Consider the following 15,509-nt stretch of genomic DNA (forward strand, 5'->3'; position numbering starts at 1 on the left):
GGAACCCCAGCCCTGGGCTCCCCCCAGCTCCACTAGTGCCCCTCAATCCTGACCCACAGCCCCCTGGAACCCCAGCCCTGGGCTCCCCCCAACTCTGCTAGTGCCCCCCAATCCTGACTCGCAGCCCCCTGGAACCCCAGCCCTGGGCTCCCCCCAACTCTGCTAGTGCCCCTCAATCCTGACCCACAGCCCCCTGGAACCCCAGCCCTGGGCTCCCCCCAACTCTGCTAGTGCCCCCCAATCCTGACTCGCAGCCCCCTACCCCATGAGCTCCATTACCTGAACTTGATTTTCTGGGTGAGGATGTGGTCCATCCAGGCTTCCACGAAGGCTGTCATGACGTGGGTGAGCGCGGGCACCTGGGACTCGCGCGGGAGCACCTGGATGCCCTGCAGGACCTGGCCCAGGACACTCTGGGCGGCGGCCAAGGCGTACTCACTTGGGGTGCTGGGCAGGTCTGAAAGAGGTGGGGAAGGGGGCCACGTTACCCCTGCATGGCTGGAGAGAGCTGTGAGGGGTGTATGCCCCACACTGGCACTGCAAGGGTTATGGGGAGCTGGGGAGCTCTTCAGGGCACCCGGGTGCAACTCCACAGTGTGGTAGGCCCAATGCAGACAGCCAGCGGGGCGGCTGCAGGCAGGAGGTGCCCAGGGAGAGCTGGCAGCACTGGCCAGGGGGCCGGGCCCAGATCACCCAGGTGAGAGCTGGAAGGGCCACATGAGGGCGGCAGCAGGGAGTTCAATTCCCACCTGGGGGAGCCTGGAGCGGATCCGGAGCTGTGGGAAGGGCCTGCTGACAGGTGGAGCAGGGAGGAGGTATGACTAGGCAGACCCTGCCGGGTCCCCGGCTGGAGGCCAGAGGAGGGTGGGGCCGGCAAGGAGGTGGGCAAACCCCGGGGAGAGGGAGGAAGGACTCGGTGTGAGGCCGATGGATCGTTTGTGGGACGCTCCACCAGGGGTGGCTCTAGACATTTCGCCGCCCCAAGCACGGCGGCATGCCGCGGGGGGCGCTCTGCCGGTCACGTGGCTTCGGTGGACCTTCCGCAGGCGTGCCGCTGAAGGCAACCTGCCTGCCGCCCTCCCGGCGACCGGCAGAGCGCCCCCCACGGCTTGCCGCCCCAAGCACGCGCTTGGGGTGCTGGGGCCTGGAGCTGCCCCTGTGCTCCACCCCCGAAGGGCAACACTTAACAGTGACCCCCCGTGGCCCCACAGAAACTGCTGTGCCAGCCCGGCCCCCAGGGGGCGCTGGCTGCCGAGTCGCTGCCCACTGGAGGGAGGGGCAGGATGGGGGAGGGCAGCGCTCACACTGCACCCCCAGCAGCAGGTACCTCCAGTTCTCACTGGGACCATTGGGGAAGACTGGCCTGGGCCCTGTGGGGCAGCACCAGGCCCAGAGACTTAGCGATCCCTGCAGGGAGAGCCGGCTCAGCGGCCTTCTAGCAGGGCCTGGGCCCAGAGCCAGTGCTCCGGGCTGCCTTGGCAGGGCAGGTCCGGGACAGGCCTGGGCAAGAAGGAAGCGTCTCTCAGCTTGACATGCCAGCTATGAGCGGCTCTGCCCACTGGGTCTGTCGGCGGGCAGGGGCTGGGCACAGGACACGGGGGGACGTACCTGCACGTAGGCCTGCTCTCCAGTGCTTGCCCAGCGGCATGGTCTGGCCGAAGATCTCTGCCGACATCCGCTTGCAGTCGGTGGAGAACATCCGCAGCACGTCCTGCGAGAAGCTCTGGGGAACAGAGGGGGAGCTGGGCCGGCACCCCCGGGAGAGCCCGGCTTGGCACCCCCGCCCTCGGGAACCTGGCAGCTTAGTCCAGCAAGCACGACAGCGCCCTGCCAGGACGCAGCAGGGTCCTGGGCACACATGCCAGGAGATGGAACAGAGCCAGCCTCCGTCCAGCGCCGCCCCCGTGGGGCCGGCCCCGCCCCCAGCCTCTGTCCAGCGCCGCCCCTGTGGGGCCGGCCCCGCCCTCAGCCTCCGTCCAGCGCCGCACGCTCCACACCCCCCATCTGCCTAGAGCTGCCACCAGCCGTTCCCCCTACAACCTGCCCACCCAGCCCACAGCCAGTCCCGTCCCCACCCCCGTCAGCCCTGCCCTGCGGCCCAGAACAGGGCAGGGGACAGGAAGGTGCAGGGGTTTCCAGCCCGCGCCCAGCTCTGCGGCCCAGCTCCCCGGGGCTCGCCAGAGGAGTGCGGCCAGGCCTGGCCCCTGCTCCCGGAAGGGCTGCGGCTCAGAGAGGAAGGGACTGGGACCCTCCCCTGAAGCCCCGAGACCCCACCGTGAGGCAGGGCAGGGTCCCCTACCTGGATGCTGGCGGCGGTGGAGTGGATCTGTAGGCACAGCTGCCGCTCCTGGTGGGAGCCAAGGGCCGGCCGCACCCACCTGGGGCTCTCCCCCAACTCAGGGAAGGCCCCGCTCACGAGCTCCGCCAACCTGGTGGTCTCTGCCTTTAACAGCTGCAGAGGAGAGGAAGACGTGAAGCCCTGAGCTCAGCCATGGCCACAGAGAGCCTGGCTGGGGGCCAGCTGCAGCCCCCCCGCAGCCTGGGATCCCAGGCCCACCCCCTCTGCGCCCGGACACACTACAGGGAGGGACTCTGGCTTGGGAGCAGCTGGTGCTGGGGGTCGGTTGTCTCCATGACTCCCTGTGGCTGGCGGACAGAGATGCTGCAGGCCCGGCCAGCAGCTCCCTGGCTGCGGGTCCCGGCCCGAGGAAGTGTCCCAGGAGCCATACTTGCCTGGAGATCTCCCTGGGTGACGAGCAGGAATGGGCAGAGGGACCAGGCCGCAAGGTGCTGATAGGCCTTGGCCATGAGCCAGGAGCAGGAGGCCTGCCCCGTGGCCAGACAGCGAGTCAGCAGCTCCAGCCGGAGGCTCGGGGAGACGAGGTTGCCGCTCGCTGCAGGGAGGGACAATGGGTTAATGGTCAAAGCCAGGAGACCCCGTGGGACATAGTGAGCTGGCACAGGGGAGAGCCCAGCAGGATGAGGACTCGGGGGGGGGGGGGGGCAGGGGGGAAGGCAGTGCCAGGGGTGGCCTGGGGGTGCGAGGGGGATGGTGTGGGGATTCGGGGCCGGGAAGTGCCGGGGCAGCCTTAGGGGCATGGGAGTGGGGCCGGGCAGCGCCAGGGGTGGCCTGGGGGTGGGGGGAACAGGCAGTGCCAGGGCCCTAGAAGCTGATTTCTCAGCAGAGCACTGGGGCACGTCTCCATGAGGAACCGCCCCCACGGTGAGCGCCCCCTCTGGCTGATACAGAACCCTGCTCCGCCTCCCTGAGTCTCCAGCCCTGCAGCCGAGAGAGCCCTCACTCACCTGTCCTTGCAGCGAGCGGAGGCTCCAGGCATTTCAGGGCGAAGGCCAGGGGAGGGTGGAGCTCCCGGAGCAGCTGGGCAGTCCTGCTGTGCGCCGTGCCCGCTGTCCTAGGCCCAGGCACGCACTTATCGCTGAGGCTGGAACCCAGGGCCTGGCAGAACCCTGCGGAGAGGGGAGAGCACCACGGTGGGGGAGGGAGATGCTGCCACCGCCTGAGGCCCTGAAACACCCTGCCCCTGTCCCCCTGAGGTCACCGCAGAGCCTCCCCACTCCCAGCACGCCCCCAAAGTACCCCATGCAGGGCCCCCGTTCCCAGAGCCAGCCGCCAGGCCTCCCCACAGCACTCCTGCCGGCCTCAGGGCCTCCAGGCCAGCAGCCCCTGGGCCTTACCTCGGTCCCAGCTCTGGAAGACAGCCTGAGAGATCAGACCCGGGCACAGGCGCCGCAGCGCCGCCTCGCACTCCGGGGGCACGCGGGCTGCAAGCGAACACAGGGCTGAGCACCAGGACAGGCAGGGCCGGCTTTAGGCTGATTCGCCCGATTCCCCTAAGAGGGCCCCGCGCCCAAGCCCTGGTATGGCGTACGGGCAGCTGCTCCAGCTGCCTCTGCCACACCGGTCCTTTAAATAGCCACCAGAGCCCCACCACTTCCCCAGGGCTCCCTCGGCTATTTAAAGGGCTGGGGCGGTGGAAGCAGGGGAGCCCTGGGCCCTTAAAATAGCCCCCGAGCCCATGGCCGCTGCTACTACCCTGGTGTGGGAAGGAGGAGGAGGCACTCACCATACAGGGTGGGCTGTACCCCCTGTACCCAATCCCCATGCCCGCAGCCAGCCCCTGCTGCACCCCCTGCCCTGCCCACAGCCAGCCCCACACCCCCTGCCCTGCCTGAGATGGACAATAAAGTTCCTCTTAACCAACTTGCTATTTATAATACATGACACAATGTACGTAAGAGATAATTTTGTTATTATTTATATAGTTATGGAAAGTAAATAATACAGGGAAGAAATGAAAAACACTTTTTTTACGTTTTTTTTTTAGTCATCCCTGCTGGGGCCCCGCCGAAAATGTTCGAATTGGGGCCCGCACTTCCTAAAGCCGGCCCTGAGGACAGGCCCTGCCCCTGGGCACAGCCCCGGCGGAGGAGGAGGGGATCAGGCCAGTCAGCCTTTGGCTTCCCACTGCTGGTGCCAACCAGGGAGCCAGATACTGCCAGGCCGGGGCAGACCCCTACCCTGAGACCCCAACTCCTGCACCAGGGGCCATGCCGCAGCCCTGATGGGAAGGATATCTGGGCACCAAAACCTTAACCTGGATGGGAGCCAGCGCCCTCAGAGGGGAGACACACCGTGTCCCAAACCCTCCCCCCAGAGCCAGCCAGTCCCCGAGCTGGGTCCGGATCAGAGCCAGCGCCCCTGGAGAGAAAAGACCCTGTGCCCCATTCCCACCCCCCATAACCAACCAGGCCACCACCCTGAGACCGGATCAGAGCCAGCGCCCCCTAGAGGGGATAGGCCCCACGTCCCAGTCCCCGCCCCCCTGCACTCACCCTGACTCAGTGCCTGGCTCAGCTCCTGCGCCAGCGCAGCTGCTGCCCTTTCTGTGCACTGGGGCAGGCCTCCGCCGGGCTGTGCCTGGTCCTGCCGCAGCTCCAGGTGATGGGCCAGCGAGGTGGCCGCGGCCTCCCAGAAGAGCGGGCGGTACTGTGCATACAGAACCTCGGCAGCCTCCGAGTAGAACGCGTCCAGCCACCGCACAGACTTCCAGCTGGGCAGGGAGGCCGGGCTCAGCCTCTCGTCCTGGTCCGGGCTGGCGGCCGGTGCCATGGGGGGCTCCTGGTCCTCCTCTGCCGGGGGCTTCTCCTGCTTGGGCCTCTTGAGCACATGGTGCCAGAGCGTGTCGGTGGAGGCCACCAAGACTCCCAGAAGAAGGTCCAGGAGCTCCTTGTCCTCCCTGCACAGCACCTGCAGCTCCTCGGGGAGGCTCGGGAGCCCCTCCACTGTGGGGGGCCCAGGGGACCCCACATCTGTCTCGCTGCTGCTGCGGTCCATGGAGCAAGGCACCACAGCACTCTCCCAGTGCACTTCTTCCAGGCCGTCCCCCTGTGCCCGCTGCAGGAGGAGCTGGTGGAGTCGGTGGGCGGCTAGCCTGCCTCTCTCGGCTGCCAGCACGCCCAGCACCCGCCCAATGAGATAGGCTTGAGCGCCACCCCCCACGTCCCCTTTGCGCCGGAGTGGAGTGGCGGGATCAGTCCCCGGCTCGCCAGAGGTTCGCTCCAGGGCCTGGTCGCTCAGCACGTGGTTGTAGATCTCCAAGCCCTGGAACAGGTCGGAGAGCTGGGCAGGGGAGACGGCGGCGGGGCTGGCCCGTGCCAGGCAGTGCAGCTGCACCTCCACGTAGCGCTCCACCAGGCGGATGGCGTGCAGGGCCAGCAGACCCAGCGCCCGCTTCATGTGTGTCACTGACTCGTGAGGCTGCAGCAGCAGCACCCGCAGCCAGGGGTCGCTGCGCATCTTGCGCTGCAGCCCGCTCCAGTGGCTGGTATGAGTCCGCAGCTCCTCACAGAGTCCCCTGAGCTGCCTGCTCCCCCCAGGGTCCCCTCCCCGGTCCTTCAGCGCCAAGAGAGCCAGGAGGTGGCGGACGAAGTCCGAGGCCCCTTTGAGGCGGCGGCTGTACTCGCGGGAGAGGCGGAGGCGGTGGCGGTGCTGCAGCAGGGCGTGCAAGGTGGCACAGTGCTTGGCTACACGGGGGTGGACGGGGTGGTAGGAGAAGGCGCCCTGGGCCGTGTCACTGGCCGCCGGCTTGACGTGGCCTCGGAAGGTCTCGGTGCGGGGGTTCTCCTGCACGCAGAGGCAGCGGCTGAGCCCCAGGAAGCTGTGCTCCACCTGGGCCAGGCGGGCGAGGGCGCCGGGCGAGTCCTCCTCGTCGCTGTCGTAGGCACTGGCATGCTGCTGCAGGAGGCGCCGCACACTGGGGTTCACGCAGTTCCACAGCAGGGCCTCCGCCTTCTGCAGGGACTTGGCAAAGCTGCTCAGGGAGCTGCAGCCTGCAAGGCACGGAGCCTCAGGGAGGAGGCGGCTGCAGCCCCAGGGAGCCCCCTGTAACCTCCCCCAGCAGCGAAAGCAGAGCCAGACTGGGCTGAACGGAGAGGGCACAATCTGTAGGGGAGCAGAGATATGCCCCCCGACGGCCCGTCATGCCCCTGCAGCTGTGCCTCCAGCGCTCCCTAGGCACCCCCAGCTCCAGTGGCCTGGGGGGTGGGGAACCACAGGGGACCTGCTTTATAGCCCCTGGACCCCCCATAATTACCCCATCCTCAACCCACCACTCCCACACGCTTCTTTGGGGACCCCCCGCCAGCCCTGCCCTGGGGAAAGGAGCGAGACCCCTCGCTGGAGGCCCCAGCACTACGGTGCCAGTGCTGCAGAGGGAGCTTTGTCTCCCCTGCCTCCCGCTGCTCTCAGGGCTGTGACACGAGGCTGCAGGTCCCCCTCTGCCATCTGCAGCTCCCTGCACTTCGTCAGCCTGCCCTGCTTCTTACCCGCCCCCATCCCTGTCTCTGCTGCGCTGGGACCTCAGCTGCCCTTCCCCTGCCCGTAATTCCCAGGGATTAAACGGCCCAGACTGAACAAAAGGCGCTGCAGGAAGGAGGCAGAAATGCAATTAAAGGATCAAGGGACTAAAAAGAGCAGCCACCCCTGCCCCAGGTGTCTACCTGAGCTGCAGCAGCCACGCATGCCCTGGCCCGCAGCGAGCAGCCTGGGCCACCACAGGCCGCCAGGGAGTTGCCGTCACAGCCCTCAACTGGGGCTCACGGTCTCTGCCTTCAATGGGAGGCTCTGGTGTCCAGCTCTCCCCCGGCCCGAACCGGTGCTGCCCAGCCCCACCGAGTTTCTGTCCTCACCTGAGTCCGCTGACTCCTCTCGCTCCCCCTGCCCAGCAGCGGGAGACACCTTCTTGGGCCCCACCAGTGAGCTCAGAGGTGGCAGGATGGAGCCTGAGGCCTGCGACATGCGTGACATGATGAGGATGAAGACAGCGTTCAGGCCAATGCCATCTCCTTCGATCATCTGCAAGAGGCAAGGGCTGGAGGGTCAACCGCAGCATCGCCCGCAGTGGCAGCTGCCAGCTTAGTTGCCCCTGCCCCTGCCCCCTCCTGAGGACAGCAGCACCATCTCCTGACAGCCCTAGTCACACGGACCTCAGCTGCCACCTTAGGGCAGTGCCCCAACCCCCACGTGCCGGGGACAGGCACTCAGGAACCGAGGGGGTGTCCACACTGCAGTGCGAGCCCAGGGTTTGAACTCAGCCTCAAGACTAACCCCCTTCTGCCGACACACAAATCACGCTAGCTAACCCCGGGTTTAGACCCAGGGCCCCATGTGTGTGTGTGTGGGGGGGGTGGAGGACCTGAGCTTCAGTCAAGCTTGGAGCCAGAGTTCAAGCCCAATGTAGATGCCGCAGCCCCAGTGGCCTTGTGCTCCGGCAGTCTGCCCCAAGTAGCCACAATCCCGCGTCCTGACTTTCTTTGTCTCCTGGACAGGCAGCTTGAGCAGCCGGTCAGGTTTCCCCCCCTTGCCCCAGGAACAGGGGGCGGGAGCGGCCCCGCTTTGGGGGGGGGGAGGGGGCAGGAACGCTGGGATCTGGCTGGCTGGACGCAGTGTAGACGCCGCAGCCGCCGGCGGGGCCAAGCTCCACCCCGGGGCTTGCAGGCGAGCGCAGACGCTCAAGGCCGGGCTCTGCGAACTGGCGCTCACGCTGCAGGGGAGACAGACCCGGGGGGGGCCCCCAGGGCAGCGCGGGGGGGGGGCAGCCCAGGCCACACGTCCCCACACGGGCTCAGCCCGGCCGGGGCGCAGCAGGGCTATGAATGGAGGGGGGCTGGGGGCTGTCGGACCCTTCAGCGCCGGCCGGGCTCCCCCTGCCCCGCGGGGGCCCCGGGGCCGGCCAGGGGGCGTGGCGTCGGCAGGGGGCGTGGCTCGCCCGGGAGTGGCCCCGCCCCCACGGGACGCCTCCGTGTCCATCCGGGCACTTCAGCGGGCACAGGGCGGCCCGCGGTAGCCATGGTAACCGGCACCTCCGCGGCCGCCCGGAGGCTCCTGGGGCCCGGCGCTGGGGGCCCTGGTGGCCGCGGAGCGGCGGCCGCGCCAGCCCCATCCCGGCCCTGACACTCACCGGCCGCCGCCTCGCGCCGAACCGCCCCCAGCTCGGGACAGGGCGCTGGGGGCCAAGAGCCAATCAGCGGGCTAGGAACTGGCACGTGACGGGGATCCCCGTGCTTCAGCCCCCCCGCCCGCTCTGTCACGTGATAAGGGAAGTCGGCGTCTCGCCACGTACGGACAGTGATGGGCGGAGCCGAGAGGCGGGAGCTGCCCCTCCCCCGCCCGGGTGCCCCACGCTGGAGGGGGCTGGGCTGCGGGGCACTGGCTCAGGGGTGGGCCCCACCGATCCCCACCATCGCCAACCTGTGGAACTCCGTGCTGCGCCCTCTGCAGCCAGCAGGGCACTGCCCCTGCCATGAGCCCCCCATGTCACCCCCCAGGAGTCCCCCATGATTCCCCTGGGTCACCCCGAGTGAACCCCACAGAGCCCCCACTGAACCCCCTAGGTCACCCCCACTGAACCCCCTATGATGCCCCTGCAGAGCCCCCCATGAACCCCCTATGTCACACCCACTTAACCCGTGACACCCCCACAGAGCCCCCCATGAACCTCCTATGTCACCAGCCCCCACCCACCCCCCAGTGCCCCCTCCACCCCACTGAACCCCCTATGATGCCCCTGCAGAGCCCCATGAACCCCTATGTCACACCCACTTAACCCATGACACCCCACAGAGCCCCCATGAACCCCTATGTCACACCCACTGAACCCGTGACACCCCCACAGAGCCCCCATGAACCCCGTCACCCCCACTGAACCCCTATGATGCCCCTGCAGAGCCCCCATGAACCCCTATGTCATCCCCACTGAACCCGTGACACACCCACAGAGCCCCCCATGAACCCCCTATGTCACACCCACTTAACCCATGACACCCCCACAGAGCCCCCCATGAACCCCCTATGTCACCCCCACTGAACCCGTGACACCCCCACAGAGCCCCCAATGTCACCCCCTAGGAGTGCCCCATGATTCCCGGGTCACCCCGAGTGAACCCTGCAGAGCCCCCATGAACCCCTATGTCACCCCTGACTGAATCCTCCATGACACCCCCCCTGAACCCATGACATCCCCACAGAGCCCCCATGCACCCCCAATGTCACCCCTGACTGAAACCCCGTGATGTCTCCACGACACTCCCTACAGAGCGCCTACAATGCCACCGTGACACCCCAACTGAACCCCCTACAACAGCCCCCATGAGCCTCCTGCGACACTCCCTAGAGCCCCCCATGACACCCACCAGAGAGCCCCCTACAGAGCTCCCTGCATCACTCCCAGCCGAACCCCCTGCAATGCCCCCCCACAGAGCTCCCTGCAACACCCCCTGTAGAGCCCCCCCTGTGATGCCTCTGGCTAAACCCCCTGATTCCCCGTGAAGAACCTTCTGCAACACCCTGGTAGCGACCCCATGTCCCCCATAAATTCTGATGCCCCCTGCAGAAGGTGCTGGGCAGAATCTGTGCCTGGGCCCCCTGGATAAGCTGGTGTAGCCAGTGAGTGCCAGAGCCCTGCTGCTACCTGCCCCATAGTGTGCTCTTTGGGGCAGAGACCAGTCAGGCCTTCTCGGCCTAGCATGCCCCAGGCCCTTCCAGAAACAACTCATCCAAGGGCTGGGTAAGGACTTAGCAGGGAGGGAGGCGAGATGTCAGGCTGGCTGGGCTGGCCCTCAGCTGGGGCTCTCCCCTCCCTCCCTGCACAGCCTGTGTTATGGGACCTTTGCACTTTGCCAAGTAGCCTGATGTGGTGCAACCAAGAGGCAGGCCTGCCACGTAGCTGTGCCCACTGGTCTGCTCCAGCGCAGCCCGGGGGAGCGTCAGGCTAGCAGGGCCCCCACATTTATCTGGCACAGGAGTGTCTCTCTGTCTATCCTTCTGCTCCCCATTCAGGGCCAGCTCTGGCTTTTTTGCCACCCCAAGCAAAACAAAAAGCCTGTGCAGCGGCTGGAACAGCAAGGGGGGGAGCGGGAAACCAACCTGCCGCCCGGCCGGAGCAGCAAAGGGCGGGGTGGGAATTCTGGGAAACCTGCCTGCTGGTCGGAGCGACGAAGGGGAGGGGAGCGTGAAACAAACCTGCCGGCTGGAGCAGCGAAGTGGGTCGGGGCACGAAACAGACCTGCCTGCCGGCCAGCCGGAACAGCAAAGGGAAGAAAAAACAAAAAGAAAAAAACCCCTGCGGGGCGACGGGTGCGCGGGTGCAGGGGGACTCCCAGCCCCGCAGACCCCGTGCAGCGGAGTGCACACCCCAGCTAGCGGGCGGGCGCGGGGGGGAGAGAGAAGGGGGCGGCCAGGGCTTCCTTAAGCGGGGCGCTCGCCATGCGGCCCGTCGTGCCGCGCTGCCTTCTGGGAGGGCTCCACGCCGCTCCGGTGGGCAGGCTGCCGTGCTGGGCTTGCTGGAGACCTGGCACCGCTCCCAGCAGCTCCCCTCAACCACACCGCTGCCCCCTACAGGGCGGCAGGAGCAGCAAACCAAAAAGAAAAAAACCTGCAGGGGCGGCGGAAGCGGCGAAGCGCAAAAACAAAAAAAAGGATTGGACAGAGGCCGCCCCTTGGAATCTGCCGCCCCAAGCACCAGCTTGCTCGGCTGGTGCCTGGAGCCGGCCCTGTCCCCATTCTAGTGTGGCTGAGGGCTGACCCCAGCCCAGCGGTCTCCCAGCCCCTTGTCTCAGCAGCTGCTTTATGCATGAAGGGAGTGGACTGAAAGCCAAGAGCATCCTGAGGTCTAATCCCTGCCAATCTCCTCGCTTAGTGTGTGCCACTGGGTCAGCTGCTTGGCCTCCTTAGCCCAGCCAGCCAGACTGCCCTGAACACACACAGGAGAGAGCAGGGGCGCCTGGGAACCCCAGCCGGGCATTGTTCTGGAGGAACGAATTCCTGAGTCTCCCCTGCTCCCACGCCGGCTCCAGGCTCAGTGTTGCTGACCCTCCCCTTGAGTTAGTGCTGAGCACAGAGGTGCTGGGGTGTGGGGGCAGCTGGCTGGGTGCCCACAGGGGGCTAGCGATGAAGGGAGGGAGGGAGAGCCCGAGCGGGGATGGGCCATGCCTTGGGTCTGCTGGGGCTTCTGACGTGTTCTTGCAAAGATTTGCTTTATGCTCTTTGGGGAAGTTCTCCAAAGCAGTGCGGGGTCACTTGAGCCTTGTCCAGGGGGCGTGTGTGTCGGGGGGTCCACGTACACACTGGAGGACGGGCGGGGGGTGCATGCATGGGAAGGTGTGGTCAAGGCTATGCTAGGCTGGGTGGGGGTGGTGCATGCACCTGTGCCTTGGGCTGGGTGCACACATGGGTGGGTGCTTGTGCGTGCCCGTTGGGGGTGGGGGGAGGGCAGGCGTGCATGTGCTGGGATCGCTCAGCTCCTGCCCCAGGAAAAGCTGCTGGACGGGCTTGGCTTCATCGGCACTGCCCTCCCGCAACTCCCCAGCAGCAGCAAGCGCCTGGACTCTGCTCCTCTCTACCTGAACTCTCCCTGCCCCTTCCCATCAGCAAGGGGCAGGCCGGCCGGGAAGGGGCGAGGAGGCTGAAGAGGTCAGAGACCCGCACTTTGCTAGGGAGGCCACAGAGGTGACACTGGTCGACCTGGGTTTAATGGGGGGGGGGAGAGATGGATAATGGGGACAGCCCAGCGGTTGGCCCCAGGGCTGAGCGATGACTCCTGGCCCTCGCTGCCCAGCTGTGGAACCCAGTCCTCTGGCTCCCTAGTTCGGTGCCCCCCCACGCCTCCAGCCAGCACAACAGGCCTGGCTGCCAATTTCAGGTCTGGCACATTCCCACAAGCCACCCAGCTGCACTCTGCCTGCACGGCTCCCTGCCGGAGCCCAGAGCCAGGGCCAGGGCTGCGCACCCACCCTGTCGCCTAGGGAAGCCACCCCAGCGCTTCAAGGTGTTTGTGTAACCCACAGGCCTGGCTGGAGCTCAGGGGGCTGCTCGGCAGGATGCAGGAGGAGAGCAGAGGGGAGCAGCAGGGAGAAGGGGGTAGAGAGGTGCAGGGAAGGGGGGGTGGAGGGGTACAGCGATGTGGGAGGGGAGAAGGGGCAGAGAGTGAACGGGGGTGGGGGTTAGGGAACAGGAGAAGGGGTGGGGTGCAGTGAAGGGGGATGGAAGGGCGCCGCAATGGGGGAGGGGAGAAGGGTGCAGTGGAGGAGGGTGGAGGGGTGCAGCAATGGAGGGGAGAAGGGGCTGAGGGGTGCAGGGAAGGGGCACAGGGGTACAGCGATGGGGACAGAGGGGCAGAGGGGGCAGGGAAGGGGCACAGGGGTACAGCGATGGGGAGAGGGGTGCAGAGGGGTGCAGGGAAGGGGCACAGGGGTACAGCGATGGGGAGGGGTGCAGTGAAAGGGGATGGAAGGGTGCCGCAGTGGGGGTGCAGCGAAGGGGGCACAGGGAAGGGAGGAGGGGTACAGTGATGGGGAGAAGGGGCCGAGGGGTGCAGGGAAGGGGCACAGAGGTACAGCGATGCGGGGAGAAGGGGCCGAGGGGTGCAGGGAAGGGGCACAGAGGTACAGCGATGGGGGGAGAGGGGGCAGAGGGGTGCAGTGAAAGGGGATGGAGGGGTGCCGCAGTGGGGGAGGGTAGAAGGGATGGGGAGCAGAGAAGGGGCAGAGGGGTGCAGTGAAGGAGGAGCAGGGAGGGGGGCAGAGGAGAGCAGTTTCTTATTGGTCAGAAGAAACAAGGGAGCCCGGACAGGCCGCGCTCCCCCTGGCAGGGGGGTGGGGGGCACCGAACTAGGGAGCCAGAGGACTGGGTTCCACAGCTGGGCAGCGAGGGCCAGGAGTCAGTCGCTCAGCCCTGGGGCCAACCGCTGGGCTGTCCCCATTATCCATCTCTCCCCGCCACACACACACCTAGCGCTCCCCCTCCCCCGCATGCACACACCTGTGTGAAGCCTGGATCCCAACTTGGGCTGGGGGAGACAGGCCGGTGCACGACCTCGCTGCCCACTCCCTGGCCCTGCCCTGGAGGCGCAGGAACGGTGGGTTGGTGGCAGGACGGAGGTGAACCTGGTGCGGCTCCTGGCTTTCCTGGCACTTGTGGGGAGCTGTTCCCCAAAGGGGCATAGTGCACACGGGCTGGGGGCCAGGACTCCTCGCAGCTTTGGTGCCACTCTGCTCTGCGGAGCTCGGCATGGGGGTCTGTCTCCATTAGAACCCTAACCCCGGCCAGGTGCCCCGGGTGGCAGTTCTCAAAGCTCTTTGCAGACCAACTAATCCTGGGTAACGAACTAACCTCCCACCTCCAGGGCAACAGCACTGTCCCCACTTTACAGAGGGAAACTGAGGCATGGGGCAGGGGGCTGGCCTGCCGCAGGCCAGGCCCATTGGTGTGCATTGGGATCCCAACGCCAGGGCCTAGCTCCCAGCCCACCCCTCTCTCCAGAGGGCTCTGCTTCTCCGGGTGGCTGGCATTCTGCCCGTAGAGCCGTTGCCAGCTGGGGCTGGCGACGGGCTACAGTGACTTGGGTCTCCCCTTGCTGGGTTGGGGGGAGAGTTTCAGGGGGTGCCTGGGCAGATGAAGGGTTGGGGGGGCAGGATGCTGGGGATCCACTCTCCCTTGTTCATGTTGTCCCAGCCTGGGGTCCCCCCCAGTTACTTATATGGCAAGTCAAGCTACTTGAAGTCCAGCCAGAGACGTGTCTGTCCCTGGGGAAGGACCCTCTTGGCTCCATAGTCAACTCAGAGCCTGGGGCTCACCAATGATCCCACCCATAGGGCTGTGGTGTGTTGGAGACATTCACCCCCTTGCCTGGCCTGAGAAACACCCAGCCCCCAAGGGGGAGAACTCCCTGTGCCAGCTGGGGCCCCATGTAACAGGACTGCTGTGGGGTTAGCTCAGCCTTCCCTCCAATCCCCAGTGACTGGCCTCAGTCCCCTGCTCCCATTGGCACCCCAAAAAGACACAGCGCAGACGCAGTGCTCCCCCCAGTCCTCACCTCAAGGTAGGCCTTCCTGCGGCTTCTCTCGATGCTGCTCTCCTTGTCCATGGTGGGTCAGCAACGGCCCCACGCAGCTGCCTGCTGCTAAAGCCAGAGAGAAATGATCTTAATAGCAGCTCTAATCAGCTCCTAATCCAGGCAGTCCTGCAGAGGGGCTGGGCGGGCAGGCAGGCAGTCCTCCTCTCCGGAGCAGCCCGCTGAGCACATCCAATCCTCTGGGGATCCCGCCAGGGTGCTGGGGAACCGCGAACCCACATTAGCTTCCTGCCTGCAGTCCCAGCGTTGTCCTCAATTGCCCATCCCATGTGTGACTGTAGGGTTCCCCCGGGCACTGGGCTCACCCACACCTCGAATACTGTGTGCTGTTTTGGCCATGCCATCTGAAAAAAAAATATTAGAATGGGAGAAAGTACAGAGGGCAACAAAGTGATTGTGGGTATGGCACAGCTTCTATATGACAAGAGATTAAAAAGACGGGGACAGTTCATCTTAGAAGAGAGATGACTAAGGGGGGGATACAATAGAGGTCTATAAAATCATGACTGATGTGGAGAAAGTAAATAAGGAAGTGTTATTTATTCCTTGGCAGAACACAAGAACCAGGGTCACCCAATGACATTAATAGGCAGCAGGTTTAAAACAAACAAAAGAGAGCATTTCTTCACACGACACAGAGTTAACCTGTGGAACTCCTTGCCAGGGGATGCTGTGAAGGACAAAAGTATAACTGGGTTCAAAAAAGAACTAGATATGTTACTGGAGGATGGGTCCATCAATGGCTGTTAGCCATCAGGGATGCAATCCCATGCTCTGAATGTCCCTAGCCCAGTGGTCCCCAAACTGTGGGGCATGCCCCAAACGTGGGGGATGGGGAATACGCTACAGGCCCTGGGCCAGCCCCTATACAGGGTGGGGAGGGAGAACCACCCAGCCCCTCTCTGCCCCAGGCCAGATGCATCTCTAGCTCTAGCACAACTACTCACTGTGATGGTGCTGCCCGTGGGAGCCTGCTGAGGTCACTCAGTTAGGGTGAACTGCAAACCAAACAGGGCAGATAAACCCCAAACGCTGGTGGATATTCCAATACTTAGATTTACCAACCAGCAGAAAACAGAT

General features: G+C 65.5%; 1 protein-coding gene across 1 annotated transcript; it reads right to left on the reverse strand.

The window, feature by feature from the left end:
• Positions 1-275: 275 nt before the first annotated feature.
• On the reverse strand, positions 276-14,910 carry LOC120406894. Its single transcript, XM_039542071.1, has 9 exons — positions 14,391-14,910; positions 7,210-7,375; positions 4,855-6,351; positions 3,697-3,783; positions 3,307-3,468; positions 2,734-2,894; positions 2,300-2,452; positions 1,609-1,723; positions 276-457 (listed from the first exon to the last, which is right to left on the reverse strand). Exons 1-9 carry the CDS (start codon positions 14,439-14,441, stop codon positions 276-278), a joined length of 2,574 nt encoding a protein of 857 aa, XP_039398005.1. The 5' UTR covers positions 14,442-14,910.
• Positions 14,911-15,509: the final 599 nt, after the last annotated feature.

The sequence above is a fragment of the Mauremys reevesii genome, linkage group 5 (assembly GCF_016161935.1).
Source record: "Mauremys reevesii isolate NIE-2019 linkage group 5, ASM1616193v1, whole genome shotgun sequence".
In the NCBI taxonomy this organism is placed as follows: Eukaryota; Metazoa; Chordata; order Testudines; family Geoemydidae; genus Mauremys; species Mauremys reevesii.

Excerpts from the sequence above, each read along its gene's own strand:
- LOC120406894 (XM_039542071.1), bottom strand. The coding sequence starts at position 14,441 with ATGGACAAGGAGAGCAGCATCGAGAGAAGCCGCAGGAAGGCCTACCTT. Across the intron at positions 3,784-4,854 it reads GAGCCAGGCACTGAGTCAGG|CCCGCGTGCCCCCGGAGTGC; the intron begins GTGAGTGCAGGG and ends GTTCGCTTGCAG. Across the intron at positions 2,895-3,306 it reads TCCGCTCGCTGCAAGGACAG|CGAGCGGCAACCTCGTCTCC; the intron begins GTGAGTGAGGGC and ends CCCTCCCTGCAG.